General features: G+C 43.7%; 1 protein-coding gene across 1 annotated transcript in view; it reads left to right on the top strand.

Annotated features, from left to right (window-relative positions):
• Positions 1-24157, top strand: part of SHPRH (SNF2 histone linker PHD RING helicase) — a 1609144-nt gene that overhangs the window by 995514 nt on the left and 589473 nt on the right. Inside the window, exon 21 of the mRNA XM_044068807.1 lies at positions 1168-1393. Coding sequence (XP_043924742.1) covers positions 1168-1393 — 226 coding nt within the window. The remainder of the gene's footprint in view (positions 1-1167; positions 1394-24157) is intronic.

Here is a 24157-nt window from a genome sequence, read left to right as displayed (position 1 = left end):
CCCTTATTCCCGTGCCATTACCATCTAATGCCTAAGGGTACTCATACCCTTATTCCCCTGCCATTACCATGTAATGCCTAAGGGTACTCATACCCATAGTCCACTGCCATCACCATCTAATGCCTAAGGATACCCATATTCCCCTGCTGTCACCATCTAATGCCAAAGGATATTCATACCCATACTCCCCTGCCATTACCATCTAATGCCTAAGACTACTCATACCCTTATTCCCCTGCCATTACCATGTAATGCCTAAGGGTACTCATACCCTTATTCCCGTGCCATTACCATCTAATGCCTAAGGGTACTCATACCCTTATTCACCTGCCATTACCATGTAATGCCTAAGGGTACTCATACCCTTATTCCCCTGCCATTACCATGTAATGCCTAAGGGTACTCATACCCTTATTCCCCTGCCATTACCATCTAATGCCTAAGGGTACTCATACCCTTATTCCCCTGTCATTACCATGTAATGCCTAAGGGTACTCATACCCTTATTCCCCTGTCATTACCATGTAATGCCTAAGGGTACTCATACCCTTATTCCCCTGTCATTACCATGTAATGCCTAAGGGTACTCATACCCTTATTCCCCCGCCATTACCATGTAATGCCTAAGGGTACTCATACCCTTATTCCCCTGCCATTACCATGTAATGCCTAAGGGTACTCATACCCTTATTTCCCTGCCATTACCATGTAATGCCTAAGGGTACTCATACCCTTATTCCCCTGCCATTACCATGTAATGCCTAAGGGTACTCATACCTTTATTCCCCTGCCATTACCATCTAATGCCTAAGGGTACTCATACCCATACTTGCCTGCCATCACCATCTAATGCCTAAGGATACTCATAAACAAATTTTCCTGCGATTATCATCTAATGTCTGAGTCGCTATTTAAACTCGAGTCACCTGGGCCATAGTCATGGCTTTATCCCTCTGTGCTACAAGTGCAGGCATAAAAACATTAAATGTTATGTTGCTTTGACAATATTTGGTGGGGTCAGTTAGAATAATTTTTGCATATTTTCATTCCATTACACTTTAGCGATTCAGATTCAGCAGGCATACAAGTTGTATTTTCTAACCAGAAATTGAGTATGTGAGCATAGTTTGAAATAGTTTGTAAATGTTTTATGTAATGATTTTGTAGAGTTAAGGGACAGACTGCTATTTTTGAAGAGATGATTGAAGATGAAGAGGGGCTAGTTGATGACCGTTTACCCACCACAAGCCGTGGACTTTGGGCAGCAAGTGAGACAGAGCGTGCTCTGAAAGCTGTGCTTTCATTTTCAAAGACACACCGCATGGATACTTCACTGATTGAAGAAGGCAATGCATTTATGGAGCTCTTTGAAGCCTGGAAGAAGGAGTACAAGGTATGTCATAAGCGATTCATTGGTAAAATAGAAAAGTGACACATTTCTACTTAGCAGTTTGTAATAATCAGGAGTTTTGAGGGACAATACCTCTTGCTGAGGCTCACAAGGAAACTGCAGCTTGTGTTATACAGAAACTGTTTGGATCATGGAACCAGCTGCCATATAAACTGGTTAGTCTCAAAAGTATAAGTCATTTCACATTGTAGAGCACAAAGTGGTTGCAATGGGTAGTAGCACTGTGACGGAGGTAACAAGATTTGGAGCTAGGTAGGAAAATGTGGAAATCATTGCACTGTTAATGATTCCTGTGGTCAGCTGTAGTGGAATATTTCCTTGTTCTTCTCGTTCAGATGCAGCTCGTCATTCTGAACCTAGCGATGATTGTGCACAAGTTACATATTTCCCTGTCTGAGCTGGAGAGAAGGTGCAGAAGAAATCAGCTCACCAAAAAGAATTTTTTTGTGTTAAGCAATGACAGTGTTTTATAATTTGGCCTGATGTTTGAAATGACATTTTGCACCTCTTCCTATTTAGTACTATAGACAGACTTACGTATAAACATGCATATTAGCTGGTAGAATTAGAATAGGTCTTATTTTTGAGATATTTTGCACTTTCTTTTGAGATTTCCTCTTATGATATTCTGTGATCAGCACAGTTTGGAATTTTGTTATTCTCACACGTAGGTACACATGTTCCTTGCGGTAGTTCCTGCAGTAACATGACATGCTGGTCTGAGGCTGTACATTCAGCCCTTGAGAAATCCAGATCTGCCTAAGAAGAATTAGTCTTTATTAATCTTTAGAACTGAGCATTCATTGCATTGCATGCTCTGTTTTGTGGATATAACTTTCCTAGGATACTTTTTGCATCTCCACTTCCCCACAATAGTCTGGGTTCCTTTTCTCTATCAGTTTCTTCCAAATCCTAAACATGCTTCACTTGAATCTAATGGCTCCAGGCCACGTTGTTGAATTTACTTTCATAGATTGATTCCTTTAATACGTCCAATTGTTATTATAGATTGGTGACCTTCTTTGTCACCCCTTTTCATTCTTTAGCCGAAGTTTAAGAAATGTTATTGCCTTCTTTACATATACCATGTCCGTATGCTCTGGAATTCTCACCTTTCACCTTCTTTTCTCATTCCTGGAACCAACATTTGAATTTCACTCTTTTTTATTCTCCTCCTCGTTTGGGTAGGGATTCGAACCTCATCAGTGTTATGACTGGTACTTTAATATGTACTACTGCAGTAAGCAGACTACTCGTACCTTAAGTCATAATAAATGTGTGTGTATTGCTTTGGTCCAGACCATGCATCTTACTCTTGCAGTATTTGTGCAAATTTTAATGAGGCATAAGGATCAGCTGTGTTTTATTGTTACAATGTTTTCTTAATGAGAAGTCTAAGCAAGGTTCTTAGTCCTCGACCTTTGGTTCTGTTGCTTTTTCAGCTACAGTGAAAAACGAATCATGTGTTGTTGTCACGCTCACCTTTATTCTCACTGATGGGGTCAAATCGGCCTTTACTAAAGCTCAAGGACTTCAGCAAAGCCCATGGGCACCCTTCCCTACCCACAGTGCATTTCCCCAAATTCCCCAGATCTTGTTTGCTGCTCTGCGAGAAGGATCTTCTAGCAAGCTCTGGATTACGTTTTTTTGATAGTTCCTTGTTATCGCCTTTGCTGCTGTTGTAATTAATATTTTTGGCTATGTGGAGTTAGTTATTTACCTGTTTATACCTTCCCTTGTTTAGTGTTTTCATTGTTAGCTTTTTCCCCTTGTCATTAGCATCTGTTTAAATTAGAGGGTGGCTAACTTATACATGTTTAAGTTAGAGAGTATGGTATTTATAAAGTGCAGACAACAATATGGAAGACTTAAGTCAGTGAAGGAGTGGAGAAAAAATATTTTTTTTCCAAGAGGAATACATACAAGTAAAGGTACAGAAAATAGGCAAGAGATGGCAGAAAAATACTAAAAAACACTAACAAAGGAAATGTGTTACTAGGAGCAAATAAGTTGGAATGGAAAAGTGACAGAGTGGAAAGAATTGCCTTCCATATCAGGATCTGTTGGAAGAATATAGGCAAACAGAGAGAAAAAAAGTATTGAATGAAAGATCAGCTCTGGTAGGGCTTTAGTGGAACCTGGGACAGAAGATGCAATTAAGAAAGATAAGTTTTATAAAATATTGTATGATAATGATAGGAATCAGTAATAGGAGATTAGAAAATATTGGATGGGAAGATTATAATGACAGTTTAACAAGTCTATTTGTTGGAGGTATAAAGTCCCCTTTGCAGCTATTATCATGTTTTAAGTCCACTGTCCTACTACTCTTGTAAAGTGTGCTTTTTCTCCCTTTTAATTAGTCATAGAATTTGGTGTACCATCCCCCACATCTGCTGTTCTACAATAAATGGGTTTCAGCTTTCCTTCTCCAGTGCCTTGTTCTGCACTTGTGTCTCCATCCACCTTGCTGCATACTGTCCTATTTTTTCCCTACATTGCACTCTGCTCATCTGCCATGATTCGTCCTGTAAGATATTTACCTGAGAACTCAACCTGTGTCATTGCCCATGCTGTACTGCCTGTGTGACCACTACCTCCTGTTTATGTCTGCTACAACATGGCCTACAGTAGTGGCATTTTATTGTTTAGATTCATAGCTTTAAGTACTGTCCCTTTTCTCCATTCTTGACTTTCTGTTTCATTTCTTTTTCACATTCCTTTTTCCTGGGGATGTTGGCCAGATGGTTGTTGCTCACCCCTATCCCAGCCTCCACCCCTTACACAGTTTAAATTCATACTGTACCCAGTTTTCTCATTCGCCTTATGCCTAGCACCATATTTTCCTTATTACTTGGAGGCCTTCCCTTTCATGCACTTCCTGTTCCTGTTAACTATCCCTTCACATTCACAGACTGTACTAACTACACTTCCTCCTTATGCTGTTGTCATCCATTGTAGTAACTGATCTGTCTCCTTCTGGTTGTGCTAACAAATAGATAGTGACATCTCACAAAAAAGCTAATATATTCCCCAGCAGTGCTTACAGTTCACTTATTTCCACTTGCTACCTTCATTGCAACCTCTGGATAGTTTTTTTTTTATTTCCCAGATGAATGTTAGTGTTTGGCTTAGCTATCTCTCCCCTTCTGACACATCTGAACATTGTATGCCCTGCTGACTCCAATGCAAGTCCCAACACTGTCTCCATTGAGAATTTCATTTGTATGTGCCATTGCTTTCCCACAGTGTTTTCTTCTTTTTTATCCCTCCAGCACAAAAGCACTTCTATTCAACCTAAGCTTCTTAATGCCTGTCAGGTTTGAGCAATTGTGTTCAAGAAGCTTGATTAACATAGTTCCATGTTGATATTTTATACTTCCCACACATATGCATCATTCATTTTTAGCAGATGTTAATGCATGATTACGTCTGATTCTAAAGGGAAGCTTATTCTGTATTCTTGGAAAGTGTTGACTAATAACTCATTTTTTTTTAAATTTTATTAGTGGTTTCCTCAGTCTAGTGCTAGCTCCCCTGGAAGCAAGTTGTAGATTTGTAAGTATATCCTAACAGATGTTGTATTTTAGATCAAATGGAGGTCTTACACGATAACTATAAGAATCAATCAGAGGAGGTTAAAAAGGACTGGGAAGAGAGACTGGATAAGCAATTCTCCCAAATATGTCTCCCAAATGTGCAACAGAATCTAGAAGATTTAGGACTTTTGCTTGGAAATGTTTACATAGATATTTTTATACCCCAAGTAGATTCCAGAGGATTTTTCGTCAGGTAGACAGCAAATGTTGGAGGTGTGATGGGGAAGAAAGAGGTAATTGGGAACATATTTTCTGGGAATGTAATGAGTTCGAAGAATTTAAAGATTCCCTGCAGACTACTTTAACAGAGATACTGGGTGAGCAAATTGCTGCATCTTGGGAAAGCATGTTTCTGAGCTGTGATGTAGAATTGGAATTGCCTAGATATAGTAAGGCTTTGCTTAGTCTGTGGTGGCTGCTAAAAAGCAATTACTACAAAATGGAAATCAAAGTTTAAACCAACTGTACTAGAAGTAGTCCGTATAGTAACAGAGACAAAGCCACTGGAAGTGGGATCTTTAGAAAAGGGGTAGGAGCAAATTGCATGGACAAAAAATTGGGAATTGTGGGAACAGTACATACAGGGGAGGAATGAGGTTTAAAAGAAGACAGTATTTGAGTGAGCTAAATAATGCTTGACTGGCAATGATTGAGCAAATTGTAAGGGATATATAATGTTTGCAACTAAAATTACGTCAGTATAGATGTTCATTGTGTTACCCTGTTGCAGTCATCACACTTGGGTTATCCTGCCGTCAGGCAGTCCCACGGTCGGCCCGAATTCTAAAGTCTTGGTCCGGCGTCGGTTGCTGTCGCTTCTTCCCTGACGTCAGTGCGCCAGGGGTATATAAGAGGCATCCGACGCCATTTTCTCCAGTCTTTCTTGCCGCGCGGTGCCCAAAGCAGAAGCAGTTCGCAAGTGCCGTTCGGCCGACTCCTGAGATTTTCCGAAGTCTTCAGTAAAGCTAAATACCACGTTTGGGAACATTTTCTTGCCTCAGTCCGATGTCAGAAAAAGTTAACAATTGCATTTCTTGTGGGAAGCAAATACCTCATAAGGACTTCCATTCCTACTGTATTCCTTGCCTAGGCCCAGACCACGACGTCACAGGTTGTCGGTTTTGCGCTAGGTTTAATAAACGAACTATCAAATGCCGTTTTGACTTCGCACAGCATTACTTTGGTAGGAAATTTAATTATATCATGCCGTCGGAGCAGCCGACGACCGCCACTCATAAAAAACGCAAGGATAAGGACAGGCAGCCTAGGAATAAGCCAGACACCGAGGCCTCAGCTGGGCCTGTCGCCGGTTCTCCGGTTTTCAGTGAGGCGCCTACGCAGCCCCTGACGACCGCAGAGCTGGAACCCCAGACAGCTGCGGATTCCCATGCGGAATCGACTAGGCCGACGCCACCTTCTGCCGACACCGGAGCAAAACTAGACACCTGTGCAACGGAAACACCTTCGGTTTCTGAAGGTGTCTTCAGACCGACTACACTCACCATTAAATCTTATGCTAAACTTAAAACTCCTTTAAAACCAAAGAAAACTGTACATCAGTCTACAGTTCAAGGCCCCATGCCTAGGAAACAGATGCTTAAGATGGCTGAAGATTTGATTACCCTTATCAGGGGTTCCCATCCCCCTCCTGATAAAAGACCTAGACATGAGGAGGATTATGCATCCTCTGACCAGGTTTCTCTCTCCTCAGATTCTTCTGAGGAACAGGATTACACTTTTCCACCTTATGAAGATTCTGATGCTGAAGACTCTATTCCCTCAGCATCTCCCCCTGAAGACTACTCTTTTGGGGAAACTTTACATACCATGAGGAACATTTCCACTGGGAAGGCCAGGATTACTCAGATTCTAAGAAAAGGCTCCAAGAGTTCCTTTTACTACCCCAGCACAGACCTCTTGCTATCCCTCCTGTTCTGGATATTGTGGATGATGTTTACTTGGAGTCTAGTTTAAATCCAGACTGTCTTCCTCCTGCCCCAGCCAAACCAGACAGATACTACAGAGTACCTGACTCACACAAATTCCTTTATAAAAGCCCTGTAGCTGACCCAGAAACAATTTCCCAGGGTCCTAAGGGAGCAAAAGCTTCTATGGCTAAAAATCCTGTGCCCTCTGAAAGGGATTCCAGAGCCCTAGATAGATGGGGAAAGAAAATATACACCTCAGCTACTCTGGCTATGAGAGCATTAAACTGCCAGTTTCACATGTTGAAATATCAACAATTTCTAATGTCACAGTTAAAACAAAAAAATGAGCACACATTCAGAACAGCCTGAATTCAAGGAAATGCAGGATCTGTTGCATGCAGCTGAACAGGTGGGCAAACATACTTTACAATGCCGATTTGACTCATTGGAAGCTTCTTGTAGAGCAGCCGTTACTGGCTCTGTCATACGTAGGCATGCTTGGTTAAAAGAACAAACCCTCCCTCACCATGTTAAAGCAAAATTATTGGATGCACCTTTACAACAGGATGTATTATTTGGTGTCAAAGCAGAAGAGGTTTTAAAGAAAATGGAGGATAAGGCAAAGTCTATGCAAACGGTCAAGGATTTTTTGCAGGTACAACCCCCTCGATTCAGCAGAAATTGGCCAACAAAAAACTGGTCCTTTCCAGCTTCAGACAAATCACAGAGGGGCAAATACAGACACCCAAGGGGCAGAGGTCAGTCACAGGGCCCTTACAAACCTCGCCAATGGGGTTCTGCTACCCAGAAAGGAGGAGAAGACAGGTCCCAAGCTAGCAAAAGACAAACACAATGACTCTATCCTCAAACTACCAAGCAAATCTCTCCTGGCAACTCCCTTGGGAGGAAAACTAGCATTTTTTGCAGACAACTGGCACATCATCACAAAAGACAAATGGGTTCTAAACATTGTCTCTCAGGGATACAGATTCCACTTTCATACCTTACCAAGGAACAAAGGAATGCCAAACCTGCCACCAAATCAATGGGCAGAGGCACAAAAACAAATTACAGCTCTCATGAACACGAGAGCCATTCAACAGGTACCTACACAGGAGCAAGGACAAGGATTTTACTCAAGACTCTTCCTAGTCCCAAGAAAGGACAAGGCATGGAGACCCATTCTGGATCTTTCAATTCTGAACACCTATCTGCAAGTACCAAAATTCAAGATGCTAACACTACAGCAGCTTCTTCCCATGCTGGGCAAGAATGCTTGGCTAGTCACTTTGGTCCTCGAGGAGGCATACCTGCATGTCCCTATCAGACAAATTTGCAGAAGATACCTCCGCTTCATTGCAGGTTCAAAGCATTACCAATTCTCTGCACTGCCCTTTGGCTTATCTACTGCACCCAGGGTCTTCACAAAATGCCTGGCACCAGTAATTGCATACTGCAGACAAAGAGGAATTCAAATATACCCATACCTGGACGACTGCCTTATTCAAGCAGAAAGCAAAGACATTCTTTTAAAGCATCTGGCATTTGTCAAACACCTTCTAAGTTGTCTAGGGTACACAGTAAACGAAAAGAAATCAAAACTAGTGCAATCACAAAACATAATATTCCTGGGTGCCAGCTTGAATACAATGGCCCAGATAGCTTATCTCACGCCGGACAAGCAACGACACCTGTTTCAATATTTCAAAATAATGGCAACAAAGACCCAACTCCCTGCAAGAAAAATTCTGAAGGCCTTGGGATTCATGGCATCTTGCATACTACTAATACTATTTGCAAAACTGCATATGAGGAAATTACAATGGTACCTGAAAAGTGTATGGACTCAGCACAGCCACAGCTTGGAAACAATGATACCACTCATTCCCTGCCTTCAACAGGAGTTTCTATGGTGGACACAGGCATGTCACCTCAACAAAGGTCAGCCTTTCACCTTACCCACAGCCAGGCAAACTATGACAACAGATGCATCAGACTATGCCTGGGGAGCACACATGGCAGGGCAGGGCAGTGCATTCAGGGCAAATGGACTACAGATCAGAGGCATCTGCATATCAATCAAAAAGAAATGCTAGCAGTACAGAATGCCCTAACAGCTTTCAAGGACCTTCTACACCCAGGACAACTAATAATAAAGACGGACAATACCACAGTCATGTGGTACATAAACAAGCAAGGGGGCACACATTCCTACCCTCTATGCAGGCAAGCAATGACCTTGTGGAACACTGCACTGTCTTACCAGGTTCAATTACAAGCACAATTCCTGCCAGGACAGAAAAACACATTGGCAGACGACCTAAGCAGAAATATCATGGATCCACACAAATGGAAACTGGATCCACAAGTATTTGCAATGATAACTCAAAAATGGGGATGCCCAGACATAGATCTGTTTGCAAGCCCCCACAACCACCAACTTCAAAAATTTTGCACAAGGACCTTCCACCCACTAGCTTGGAAGGTGGACGCCCTCTCATTCAGTTGGAAAACATTAACAGTGTATGCCTTCCCTCCACTACCTCTTCTAGCAAAGGTACTGCTGAAAGTCAGATTAGAGAGACCACAAATGATACTCGTTGCACCAGACTGGCCACGCCAACATTGGTACCCAATTTTAAGGAACATGGCCCACGGCCCACCATGGATTTTGCCACATATTCCTCACCTGCTCACCCAGCGAGATCATCAGATTCTACACAGCCAGCTCAAAACTTTAAACCTGGCTGCATGGCAAATTACCTAAACAACCAGCCAACACCTTTATCCAAAGCTGTTATGGATGTCATTCTGGAGGCCAGGAGACCCAGCACCAGGAAAACCTATTCAGACAAATGGAAAAGATTTTGCGCCTGGAACCAGGCTAAAGGCCTAAACCCCCTTGATCCAAACATCCCTCAGATTCTACAATATTTAACTGAGATGTTACACAAAGGACTTTCCTTTTCATCCATTAAGATCCATGCCTCAACAATTTCAGCGCATTACAGCACGGATCCTCCTTTATTTTCATATCCACTACTAAGACAGTTCCTCAGAGGGGCCAAAAATTTAAAACCACCAAGGAGAGCTCCAACACCTACTTGGGATCTCAACTTTGTCCTGGAAAAGCTTACACTGCCGCCCTTTGAACCAGCTTTTTCAGCTGATTTAAAATTTCTTTCATGGAAAACTGCCCTACTACTAGCAATAACCTCAGCTAGAAGAGTCTCAGAGCTACAGGCACTAATGGCAGTGGAACCTTTCATCATTTTTCATCAAGACAGAGTCTCTCTATGAACAAATCCTTCCTTTATGCCAAAGGTGGTATCCAGAGTGGCCCTAAACCAAACCATTCACTTGCCCACCTTCTTCCCAAATCCCCAGAACAAAGGAGAAAGACTCCTGTACTCTTTGGACATTCACAGGCAATTACGTTACTACTTGGATAAAACTAAGGCTTTCGGAGAAACTGACCAGCTTTTTGTAGGTTATGCTACAGGATCACAAGGAAAAGCTATCTCAAAACAGACCATTTTAAAATGGATAGGGCATTGCATACATTTCTGTTACACACATCATGGAAAACCAGTACCTGCTACCATTAGGTCCCACTCCACCAGGGCTACAGCTACATCAGCAGCCTTTCTCAGGGGAGTGCCAACAAAGGATATTCTGGAAGTTGCTACTTGGAGTTCAGTGCACACCTTCAACAAACACTATCACTTACCTCTATACTCTAAGACTAGAGCTGGTTTTGCCACTGCAGTTTTGCAGGGCTTACTAGCTTCTTCTAACCCTGTCTGACTCCACCTCCCATCCTTAGCTTTGGGATTCAACCCAAGTGTGATGACTGCAACAGGGTAACACGATGAACATAGTACAGTTTTGTACCTACCATAAATGTAGATGTTCGAGTGTTCACCCTGCTGCAGTCCAGGTTACCCTCCCTCCATCCCCTCTGAACTAGCTGAACTTATCTCTACCACTCTATCCTATACTACCTCTGTGGTGTATTTGCTCGTACCTAAGGGTTTTGTTTTATTTTTATATAGCTATATGTATATATATATATATATATATATATATATGAATATGTATATATATATATGTATATGTATACATGTATATGTATATATATATATATACATATATATGTATATATATATATATATATATATATATATATATATATATATATATATATATATATATGTATGTATATATGTATGTATATATATGTATATATATATATATATATATATATATATATATATATATATATATATATATTTTGCCTACCTATTGGGGGCACCTGACATCTGGGGCAAGAAAAACTGAAGAAAATGTCGTTGGATGCCTCTTATATACCCCTGGCGCACTGACGTCAGGGAAGAAGCGACAGCAACCGACGCTGGACCAAGACCTTGGAATTCGGGCCGACTGCGGGACCACCTGACGGCAGGATAACCCAAGTGTGATGACTGCAGCAGGGTGAACACTCAAACATCTACATTTATGGTAGGTACAAAACTGTACTTTTGTGATGTATAATGTTTGCAACTAAGATTGTCTATAGTTTGCTTACATTTTTTTATAAATGTATGGTTGCCTATGTCATAAGCGATAATTTAATAAAGATGTTTCTTCTTAAAAAAATAGATGTCATCTCCAAGTAGTCTGTAAGAAAACAATGACAGTTCCTGAAATCAGAATACTTAGTTTACAACCCCATGATTTTTCTGGTGAGAAATTGTACCTTATCGAGTTGTTTCAGATGATTTGTTTAAAGGCTAGAAAATGTACTGTTGCATTCAGTAGTGGTTTGGATCAGTGAGGCATAACGTGGAATAGTGCACTTCCATGAGTGACAGCCATGCCCTGTATAGACCTAGACTACTCAATGTCTAAAGTATTTACCCATGATCATAGAGCTTTAAAGATGGTGTCTTTTTTCTATGATTAGACCAATCATTTTGTCATCAGTTTATAACCCATTTTGATGTGTCATTATGCTGCATATGCCTTAGCTCCTTACGCAGTTTGCACAGATTTTTTTCTGCTCATACATTTGTTATATCCTCTACCTTGGGTGATTATGTCATTGTTTATTGATGATATATTGCCTTCCTGTTTTTCCTTTCCTATATTTGATCTACAAATGTGTTCGTTAAAAGAATCATTGCTGCATGCAGTGCCATAACTTGAGCAGGTGAAGGGTGTGGCTTCCCCAGGTGCAAGCTGTTAGGAATGCAGTTTGCAGCATTCATATTGATTTGTGAAGCTGCAAGGATATCACCTTGCATCTTCATATATTAATGACAATACTACATTTGCAGTAGTAGCTGAAGCATATTTAACTTTCATTTTCTGAATACAAAAGTTTGTGCAAGTACAGCCAAGTGCAAAGGCATAATGAATCCAAACAGGAGCAACCAGCACTTCAAATCAGCAAAACCATTTATTTAATATTATTTCAGTGATGAAGGCATGGAGTTGCCGAAAGCAGTCTGTTCCTTAATGAAATAATATTAAATAAATGGTTTTGCTAACTTTCATTTTCTCCACAACTTCAAGTTGAGTGGAGCTTCAGTTTGGGGAAGTGAACAGGGCACCAGAAAGATCTAACTATTTTTATGGTTACAGGATAAGAAATATTCTTAGAATCAGCCATGAGGTGGACATCAGTTACTGGCTTAATCGTTTTCAGTAGTCAGACATTCACCAAGGCACTAAGAGAAATTTAAACTCAGGCCTTAACATTTGGGAGTGCCATTTTACAGAAGTCATAAATCCTTACACCTTAAACCCAATTTAGTTCTCTTTCTTTACCACCAAGAGTATGCAGTCACACTATTTCTGTGTTTTACTTTAGTTCTTTGGTCTTAATTTTTGTTTTGTGAAAGGTTACATTACTAGAAGGTGGTAAATTCTCACTATATTTAATAGAATACTTTTAGCCAGAACAGTTAGACCTTTACAGTCTTTTACCGAGCAGAAAATCATGTAAGATTTGTTTCTGCTGATGTTCTTCGTGTTTCACTATTGCAGTCATCACATTTAGGTTATCCCTGCCAGGGTAGCCCTCGGCCGGCCCGAAACCAGAGGCTTAGTATTTCTACATCGGTTGCTGTCACTTCAGGACTGACGTCAGTAGTATAAAGTGAGGCAGCTGACACCATTACACCATTCTTTCTTGCCATGGAGCCCGAAGCAGAAGCAGTTCACACAAGTGCCGGTCGGCTGCTACCTGTGTTTCGTCTACCGAATTGAAGCTGAAGTTTTCTAAAGCTAAGTACCCCGTTGGGCATCCTTTTTTCTTTCACTAACCGATGTCAGAAAGAGTTAACAATTGTCTCACCTGTGGAAAGCAAATACCACACCAAGACTTTCATTCTTACTGCATCACTTGTTTAGGCCCACGTCACGACGTCCCCCGCTGTTGCTTCTGTGCTTTGTTCAACACCAGAACTATTCATCATCGGGCCCTTATTGTAGCTAGATATTTTCGCTTACTGGCTTCGGTAAGCCATCTGACAGCAGATCTTCTGAAAAAACGTAAAGATAAAGATAGACACAGACTGCACAGGTCCAAACCTACCAACGACGCTCCCGTTAAGTTAGTTGTCAGTTCTCTGGTCCTCAGTGAGGTGCTTTCGCAGCCCCTGATACCTGCTTCTGTGGATTAGCAGGCCGCTACCGAGACCCTTTCGGAGTCCAGTATGCCAAAAAACTCTTCTTCAACTAAGGATCGTGCGGCCGTCTCTACCTTGGATGAGTCCGGAGCCACTGAGCAGGCACCGGCTTCCGAGGAAGTCCTTCGCACTACCGATTATCGACACAAACCGACGTCTTCTTTCACGACTACCATTCTTTCGCAAACTACAGAGTTTCTTAGGCCCAGGGTACAAACCACACCCAAGAAACCGATGACACAATCTCAGGCACCTGCTTCCTTGCCACAGTCTCAAATGCTTAAAATGGCAGAAGACCTTATCATGCTGATCAGGGGAAGCCAAGCTACCCCCTCCAAAAGGAAAACAGATCTGTCCCCTGTAGTTTTGTCTGAACAAGTCAGATGAATCTGATGCATCTGAATATGAAGACTTGTAACCCCTCTCCACTTATGAGGATTCCATCCCTTCAGCCTGTCCCCCAGAGGATTTTTCCTTTGGGGAAACCCTTCATACCTTAAGGGAGCATTTCCGAGACTCAGGGAATTCTTAGATCTTCCTCAGCACAGACCCCTAGCCAAACTCCCAGTCCTGGATATTGTGGAGGATGTTTTCTTGGAATCCAGCTGGACTCCTGACACCCTCCCTCCTGCACCCAGAAAACCAGACAGGTACTACAGAGTCCCTGATTCACAAAAATGTCTTTTTAAAAATCCTACTGCTGACCCTGAGGTAATTCCTCAAGGGCCTAAAGGGATTAAAGCAACCTCTGCTAAGAATCCCACCCCTCAGATAGGGATTCCTAAGCACTAGACAGATGGGGTAAAAAAAGTATACACCTCAGCTACTCTTGCTATCAGGGCACTAAATTGTCAGTTCCATATGCTAAAATTTCAGCAGCATACCCTGGAACTCCTCAAACAAAAAATGTCTTCCTTTCCTGCTTGTGCAGAATCTAAAGAGTTACAAGAGTTAATGCATTCTGCAAGTCAAGTAACTAAACACAACTTGCACTGTGGTTTGATGCCTTAGAAACTTCTTGCAGGGCAGCACTCACCGGATCTGTCATTAGAAGGCATGCATGGCTTAAGGATCAGCCCTTGCCAGACCATGCCAAATCTAAATTGTTGGATGCCCCCTAGCACAAAGACAATGTATTTGGCACCAAGGCAGAAGAGGTCTTAAAAAAGATGGAAGAGAAAGCAAAATCTATGCAGACAGTTAAGGATTTTTTACAGGTCCAGCCACCCAGGTTCAGCAGGCATTGTCCCACCAAACACTGGTCCTTTCCTGCTTCCTCTAAGACAGTTCAGCCCAGACCTCGGGGAACCAGAGTCCCCAGACAACAGCCACAGGGAATGCAGAGATCAAAGCAGTGGACCAGCTCCACTTCAAAACCAGGGAGTTCTAAGCCACCCCCTTATGGTAAGAACTCACAATGATTCACCTCCTCCCCCCACCCTCTCCCCACCTTCACTTACTCCTACGCAAGCACCTGGGCCACTATTACCAACGACCACTGAGTTCTCAACATAGTATCCCAGGGATACTAATTTTCTTTCCACACCCTTCCAACCCCAAAAGGGTTCCCAGATCTACCTCCAAACCAGTGGGCAGAGGCGCAAAAGCAAGTCCTTTCCCTACTCTCTATGAGGGCAGTAGAGCACGTTCCTGCAGAACAGAAAGCCCAAGGTTTCTACTCCAGACTTTTTCTGGTACCGAGAAAAGAGGGCACCTGGCGCCCTATCCTCGATCTATCCATTCCAAACACCTTCCTGGTGATCCCAAAATTCAAAATGCTCACTCTCCAGCAGCTGCTACCCATGCTGTCCAAGGATGCTTGGCTAGCCACCCTGGATCTAAAAGAGGCCTACCTCCACATTCATGCAGGAAATATCTCCGTTTCAGGGCAGGATCACAGCACTTTCAGTTCTCTGCGCTTCCCTTTGGCTTATCTTCTGCTCCCAGAGTTTTCACAAAATGTCTGGCTCCGGCCATTGCCTTTTGCAGACAAAGGAATATCCAGATTTACCTGTACTTAGACCACTGCCTTATTCAGGCAGACAGCCAGGAAAGGCTGGTCAAGCACCTAGCTTTTGTAAAGTCCCTACTAACCTCCCTAGGGTACACTATCAACAAAAAGAAATCCAAACAGGTGCCCACCCAAAGGATTATCTTCCTGGGAGCAAGCCTGGACACAGCATCCCAGATGGCATTCCTTACACCAGAAAAGCAAATTTTCCTGACAACCTACCTCTGTCAACTAACCACCAGACCCCAGCTTTCTGCAAGGAAAATCCTGAAAGCTCTGGCGTTCATGGCATCTTGCATACTACTCATTCCATATGCCAGACTGCATATGAGGAAACTTCAATGATACCTAAAAAGCCTTTGGTGTCAACACTGTCAAGACCTGAACACTCTTATACCTATAATTCTTTGCCTAAAAAAAAAAGATTTCCTTTGGTGGGCAACAGCATGCTCCCACAACAAGGGACTACCTTTCTAAAGTGCCCCCCTCCTCCGCCACCCAGACCCTCACCATAGACGCATCAGACTATGCCTGGGGTGCACACCTGGACGGCAGGTGCATACAGGGCCAATGGAGCCCACAGCAAATCCATCTGCACATCAACCAAAAAGAGGTGATGGCTGTCCAGCACGCCTTGATAGCTTTCAAGCCCCTTCTCTCCCCAGGGGCTCTCCTGATCAAAACAGACAACACCACTGTGATGTGGTATATCAACAAGCAGGGACTCACTCCTACTCTCTATGCAGGCTGGCTATAACCCTTTGGCACACAGCCTCTGCCATGCAACTCCACCTGCTAGCACAATTCCTACCAGGTTCTCGCAACGCTCTGGCAGACCAATTATGCAGAAATCTTTTGGACCCGCACAAGTGGCAGCTCAGCAGAAGAACCTTCACCCTAATAACTCAGAATTGAGGCACCCTGAAGGTCGACCTCTTTGCCTCCCACACCAACCATCAGCTCAGCAAATTCTGCACCAGGGAGCATCACTGCATGGCTTGGAAAGTGGACGCCCTGTCCTTCCCCTGGGTCAAGCTATCAGTCTATGCCTTTCCTCCACTACCTCTCATCCCCAGGGTTCTGCTCAAGATAAAGGAGGAAAAACCAAGGACAATCCTTATAGCTCCAGACTGGACTCGCTAGCACTGGTACCCCTTGCTGCGCAGCCTGTCCCCTCTGCCACCATGGCATCTTCCTCAGATTCCAAACCTCCTGACCCAGAGGGAAGTGGAATTAATGCATCCCCAATTGCAGACACTCATTTTGGCAGCTTGGCTTATTCCCTAACCCCCGATCAATCTGACAACCTCAGTAAACAGGTTCTAGATGTTATACGTGAGGCCAGACGCCCTAGCACTAGAAAGTCATATGCTGACAAATGGAAAAGGTTCTGCACCTGGATTCAAGCTAAATGAGCAAACACGGCACAGCCCTCCCTCCTTCTCATCATGGATTACCTAGCTGACCTGCTACACAGTGGCCTCTCTTTTTTCCTCTATTAAAATTCATGCCTCTGCTATTTCTGCTCATTTTACCACTGAGCAGCCCCTTTTCTCACACCCTTTGATCAAACAGTTCCTAAGAGGGGCTAACAACTTAAGACCACCCAGAAGAGCACCATCCCCAGCTTGGGACCTTAACTTTGTGTTGGAGAAGCTTATCCTGCCCCCCTTCGAACCAGCTTCTTCTGCAGAGCTAAAATTTCTCTCCTGGAAGACAGCTTTCCTGCTGGCCATCACTTCAGCCAGAAGAGTCTCTGAGCTGCAAGCACTCATGGCTGTGGAACCCTTCATCCTCCATGCTGACAGGGTATCCCTCAGGACTAACCCAGCCTTCATGCCCAAGGTAGTGTCCAGGGTTTATTATTGAAATGTCGATCGGCACTACATCGACTGTACTATAGTTGAACACGGAAGTTCAAAAATAGTAATGTCGACGACAAAAAAACAATCTAGGACTGTGTTTTAACATGGGTCGAGGTAGGGGGGATGTTTGTATTTCTGAATAATACTGAACACCTACCTCGACCCATGTTAAAACCATTCCTAGATTGTTTTTTTGTCGTCGACATTACTATTTTCGAACTTCCGTGTTCGACTATAGTACAGTCGATGTAGTGCCGTTCAACATTTCAATAGTAAACCGTGTCCAGTGTAGCTCTCAGCCAATCCATTCATTTGCCCACCTTTTTTCCTAATCCCCAGAACAATGGGGAAAGGATCCTGCACTCTCTAGATGTGCACAGACAGCTCAGATCAATTGCTGGTTAGCTTTGCTACTGGAGCAAAAGGCAAAGCTATCTCCAAACAAACCATTTCCAAATGGATAGCACAGTGCATCCATTTCTGCTACAAACAACATGGAAAGCCTCCCCCAAAGAGTGTCAGAATGCACTCCACCAGGCAGCCTCCACCTCTGCAGCTTTCCTCAGAGGAGTTCCCACCAGGGACATCCTGAAGGCTGCCACCTGGACATCTGTTCACACTTTTACCAGACATTACTCCCTGCCTATCTTCTCCAAATCCAGGGCAGGGTTTGCCTCTGCAGTGTTGCAGGGCATCCTAGCCAGCCCAAAGTTTCCTTAACTGCCTCCACCTTTTTCCTCAGCTTTGGGAATCAACCCAAATGTGATGACTGCAACAGTGAAACACGAAGAACATAGTACAGTTGTGTACATTTACCATAAATGTAGATGTTCGAGTGTATTCACTTTTGCAGTCCTAGTTTCCCTCCCTCCTTTCCCCTTTTTCCTTTTTTTCTTCTCTTTCCTTTCAAGGGACATATTGGTATTTACTTTCTACTGGTGGGGTTCTTCCACTAGAGCCTGGCTCTTACTTGGGGGCTCCTGACAGGTAGGGCAAGAAAAACTGTTGTAATGGCGATGGCTGCCTTACTTTATACTACTGACGACCTGACGTCAGTCCTGAAGTGACAGCTACCGATGCAGAAATACTAAGCCTCTGGTATTCGGGTTGGCCAAGGGCTACCCTGGCAGGGATAACCCAAATGTGATGACTGCAACAGTGAATACACTCGAACATCTACATTTATGGTAAGTGTACACAACTGTACTTTCTGTGTACTTGCTTTTCTGCGTGTCCTATAAAGAAGGTCATTTTTTAAATATTACATGTGGTTTCAGACATTTTCCTGAACCATTTCATCAGTACTGGTTTTCTTCACAGCAGCAGAAACAAGGGAGGGAAAGAAAGAGACTTTCATAACCTGGACATGCACTGGCAGTTAAGGTGTTATTTGATAAAGGTAACATTATTTAAGGAAGGTGGACCAGTTGTACATCTCCAATACTCCATGGAGGAAAAGGCTTGCATTTTCCAGAGATGGTTTTGCTATCAGTTGGCCAACAGTCCATTTGCAAATCCTGTTATGTTTCTGTAAGATTAAATATGAAGGTACTTTACCATAGTTAGCTGGAAACACTGTATGCCATGAGACTGAGAAAAGAAATTCTTAATTACCCAAGCTCGTTCTTCAGGAGGTGTCAATCTCTCCCTTGTGAACCAAGTCTTGTGCACTGTTCAGCATGCATTCTCCAAACACTGTAGTTCATTTAATAAGGTTTTATTAGATGTTCACAATATCTGAAATACTGTCTCCATTAACAGTTCTGATAAACAATTCAAGTTGCTGTACATCATTCTGATTGTCCTGAACAACGTAAACTGACATAGTCTCTAGATGACCTGTTGTCTGTACTCATGCTGTAAACATCTTCTCTGAAGTAACAGGTCGAATGAACTTACTAACCTTAACTGTCTGCTATCCTGAACACAGCATATTATATTCTCTTTCTCAGTAATTTTCCTCTATTGACTATATCCACCCCTAGCCTTGATCCTCAGGCTACGTCTTGTTTTTTAGCTCAACTTTGTCTCTTGATTGAGAAAAGTATATAACAAGAACTCTTTGCAATCTTCCCTTGACAGACTGTTATTTCAGCAAGGTCAACATTCAGTGGAAGATTCTTTGTATCTGCTTTCTAAAATGTATGCATAAATGAAACACCATTTCCTAGCCAGCAAGGTCAACATCCAGTGAAAGATTCTTTGTTTCTGCTTTCCTAAAATGTATGCATCTATTGTCTAATAACTACTGTAAAATGAAAAACCCTGATCTAAGAGTTTCCATTCCGTAGGAAGGGTAGATGCCAGTCTTGCTTGCTTAAAGATTATCTCAGCTGATGACATTTGTGCCATAGCCAGATGGTCCTTGGTGCGCACCCTTACCAAACATTATTATCTTGACCTTATGTCAGAGAGTCAGGCCACATTTAAAAAAATCATTACTCCGCATCTGCAGCCTTTGCTTATGTGATCCTTTGGCTTTTTGTGCCATGGTGGTATTTCTTTAGATTCAGCCCAAACTAAGAACCAATGAACAGGTTATTGATATTACGTGTAAGATATATGTATGTTATTATGAGAGGACCATCTTTGATGCATCACAAATACACTTTCTCCACCCTTCTGAGAATGAGGGGCCTCACACCATTTGCTGCTGTTGGGAGTTCCCTATATGTAATTGAGTGTACATTCTGTCACTTGTTTAGTAAGCTAGTGTTTGAACTATATTAGTTCTTGATTTGTTGGAAAGATTGCTTACCGGTGGTGAGTTGATGGACATGAAGTGCTAGTGCAGTTATGCAGTGGTTGTGTTAAACTGTCTTGGCTGGGCACAGGGCATCCCTGGATATGGAATTTTGCTTAAAAATGCCAAATTCCTAATAAAGGAAAGTAGTCTGTTGATCAGTTTTTAGGGTAGGAAAGTTAACTGTTGTGCATGGTATGAACAGAAATGTAGAACACAGCACCACAGCAAACCAATAAAAAGCAGATGGCAAAGAGTGGTGTAAAATCCAGATAGACTTTTATTCAAACACAGGTGACCGCTTTTGCAATAAAATCGTTTCTTCAGACCATACAAAAAATCAGCATCATTTCATATATTTAAAATGTAATCAACACAAAATTCTGCTTTCAGGAAAAGGATTGAAAAAGCTGTCAAAAGTGGAAATCATTGCAAAGAAAAATTGATAACTGTCGGAAATGTCTTAAGATGGGGTTCTAGTTTTTATTTATTTATTTGTTTATTTTTTAGAGATTTTTCTTTTTTGGGATCAAAATGTGCACATCTTTGCTACAATTCTTAAATATATACACAAAATCAAATGGTTTTATTTATTTTTTCAGGAATATCAGTTTCTGGCAAGGTCAGTTAGCCAGTGGTGGATACCAATGGCTCCAGCCTGCTGCAGGTAGCTGGGAGTGCACCAGCAGATTATCTGTGGACAATGTTCTGTACTGATAATGCATGCTGGGTATTTGATGGAACTGTCTTCAGGCAAAACCACCCAGGGCTGAAGGCTGGCATCCTCTTACTGTTACTCCAGGTGGAAAATGTGGCTGTGGCCAGGAAGTGGGATAGTTAATGCATGAGAAGCAGGTCTCTGATCTGGGGTGGAGAAAGCCAAAAAAACATAATGTGCGTACCACTTATAGTTTAATTAAGTATGAAAGAAATTGACAAAAACAGCACTGGAGCATATTTTCTGGTCATGACTATGACCGAAACCATGAATGTTATGTAGTCCTATCTCACCTACATTCTTCACCTGTGGGTTCAGAGCCGAATGTCGTCTCCGACTCGGCCTATTTACTAGCTCGAAAGTCTTTTATTGGCTGAGCTAAGATGGTATCCCACAATACATTGCCCCACATTACCAGATCTCGTTTGCTGCTTGTAGAGCTCGGACGTGGTCTCGACTTGGCTGTGGCTAAGTATTGCTAAAAAAACTCTTTCTTGTGAAAATTTTTGGCTAATTGTTCTTATACAAATAGAGTTGCTCATAGGGTTGTTTCTGCGTTATTTTTTGTAGGTTGCGAGTGTTTTTGTGTGTGGTATCCCTTTATTCCTTCGGGCTAGGCCCATTTGAGTTAGAGGACTTAGTCCTCCTTGTGGTGTTTGTCTGGCTGTCTTAGGTGTGTTTTACTTAATTTAAGTTGAGAACCGTTTTATTTAGAGGTTCTCCCCTGTACTTGGTTGTTGGTTGTACTTGTTCTTCCGTTTCTGTGTTAGTGGTTTCCCGCCTTTTGTCAGTAGCGGCTGCTACAATTGTTGGCTTGGCATGTCTAAGGAACAAAAAGAGCATAAGCTTCGGGCTTTAAAAAGTGTACAAAGTGTGCATATAAAATGTCCATCACAGACGGACATTCGGTCTGTGTTTACTGTCTTGGAGCCATCCACCTTCAGGAGTCGTGCAGTTTCTGCCACGCCTTTAGTCCTCGGGTGCTCCAAGAGAGGAAAAACAAATTGATCCTAAAGGGACTGCTAAAACCGTCCTTTGAGGAGGATTTAGGTTCGGCTCCCAGTCGAAGTCTAAATCCTCCAAATCGAAGAAAAGGTCTCCGGCTCCCTCTATTACTTCGGAGCCACCTTGTAAAATTACCATTGTCAAGTCTGCTTCCTCGGCTCCACCAGCATTGGGGCCGCAGGAGGTAGCTGTGTCGACTGAGTCTGCGTCCGCTCCGATAGTTTTGGAACCAATTCGGAGCCGGTCACCAAGCTTGAGGCAGGGTTCTCCAGATAGGAGGTCCAGGTCTCCATCCATCTCCTCCAAATCCTCCAGGCTTTCCGATTTGGATGTAGATAGGGTGGTGCAGAGGCTCCTACAGTCGCCGGTGTTGGCCAAACTTTTCTTGGCTCCGACCCAGTCGTCTCCGGAGCCATCTTTGTTAGTTGTTCCTGCTATTCCTCCGAGCGCATCCTTGTCATTGGAGCCGGTAAGCTCCACTCCGAGGGACACTCCTGCGTCGGCTCCGATCCCCCAGCGGGGTTTATCGGTGCCCGCTTCGGCTCCGACCCTGTCGGTCCCTTCCACAGGGTTTGAGACCCGGGTTTCCTCAGTCGGGCCCGAAGGGGATGCCTCGGAACACCCTTCGGTTCCGAGCCTCCCTCTTGGTGCCTCGGCTGCAGAGACACCAGTCACGGTCATGGCCTTGGAATGCAGTCGGTCCTCAGATTCGGGAGGTCCCGCCTTCGAGGCTATGCGGAGCACGCTGGCTAGGTCAGCTACTTCTCTCAGATCAGGTCTTCCATCCCCCACAACACCGGCGAGAGCTTCTGACACCCACCTATCCTTGGATAGCAGAGCGCCAGGTCCTAAGGATACTCCCACGAGCGGTCCCCTTCTTTCTGAGGAGCCCTCAGAGTCTGTGCCTGAGGAACCCCCCCAGAAAGAAATTGTGCAAGAGGAAGCACGTAGACTCCTAGGACGAGTCCCTCGCTTCTGATACTGACCTCGAGGAATTGGAGGGGTCCCCTAAGTCTTCCTCTAAGGACGTTTTGTTCTCCGATATCCTGGAGATCTTGAAACAAAGAGGAGACTGGCCCTCCAAACCCCCCTCCGAGGAGGAGTCAGTATTCCTTAAGGCCTTTGGCGCTCAGCCCTCCACCTCCTGGGTGTCTGCACCATTCGAAGAGCTCCTGGACCTTATTTGTCGGAGGGTGTGAGAGACTCCTGACTCCGTGGAGCCTGTTCCTCGACGCCCCAACAATTTTTTGTCTGCTCCCCAAGGGAAAGAATTTTTAACAAAGGGAGTCCCGGTAGATACTATGGTGGTGGCGGCTGCCACACAGAAGGAAGTTGCTGAGTCTTCCTCTAAGGTCCATCCTCCTAACAAGGAGTCTAGGACTATGGATCGGTACGGGAAGCATACCCTGTCTTCAGCGACCTTTACCTTGCGGTCGCTGAATTATTTGTCTCATTTCACACGGCTCCAGAGAGATCTCCTTAAGGAGTTAGGAGATATTCTAACGGGTAACGTGCCTGAGGCGGTGGCTCAGACTGTCAACGCTCAGCTCTCTACCCTCAACTCCATCGCTAACTCGTCCATGCAACTGATTTCGTACGCGGCCGAGGGAGCTAGTAGGGCAGCTAGCTCAGGGGTGGCCCTCAGGAGGTAAGCCTGGCTACGCCTCTGTCACTTTGTGGAGGCCTTTAAGTCTTCCTTCACTGATGCCCCCTTTGATGGTTCCTCCTTGTTCGGGACCAAAGTGAAAGACACCCTCACCAGGTGCGAGCAAGAGGGAAAGACCTTGTCTGCCGTAGGAGTCTGTTTTTCCCTCCCGTCGAGACCTTATCCCAAGGCTCAGCGAGGGGGACAAATGTGGTTCAAGAAATCACAAAGGCCTTTTCCTGCCGCACAGGGTGAGACCCCCCTCCCAAGGCAGGGGAGGGGGGGGGTCGTATTCAGCGAGATGTCGCCCCAGAGGCAGGGGGGGCCCCCGCAATTCTGGGGACCGCGATTCCTTTCGTGATTCCCCATACTCTCATTCTTGAGGGTGTGCCTGACTGTGCTTCACCGGAGTCAGTCGGGGGTCAAATTTCCCAGTATCCGGAAGCCTGGGTCAACATCACCCAGGACCGATGGGTATTAGGGATAATCGCCGGAGGTTACACCATCCCATTCTGTTCCGCATCCCCTCCCGTCCAA

This window comes from Protopterus annectens, chromosome 1.part0, assembly GCF_019279795.1.
Source record: "Protopterus annectens isolate FY-2018-M chromosome 1.part0, PAN1.0, whole genome shotgun sequence".
NCBI lineage: Eukaryota > Metazoa > Chordata > Ceratodontiformes > Protopteridae > Protopterus > Protopterus annectens.
Note: the sequence above shows the minus strand (reverse complement) of the source record. Positions and strands in the feature narration are given on the sequence as shown.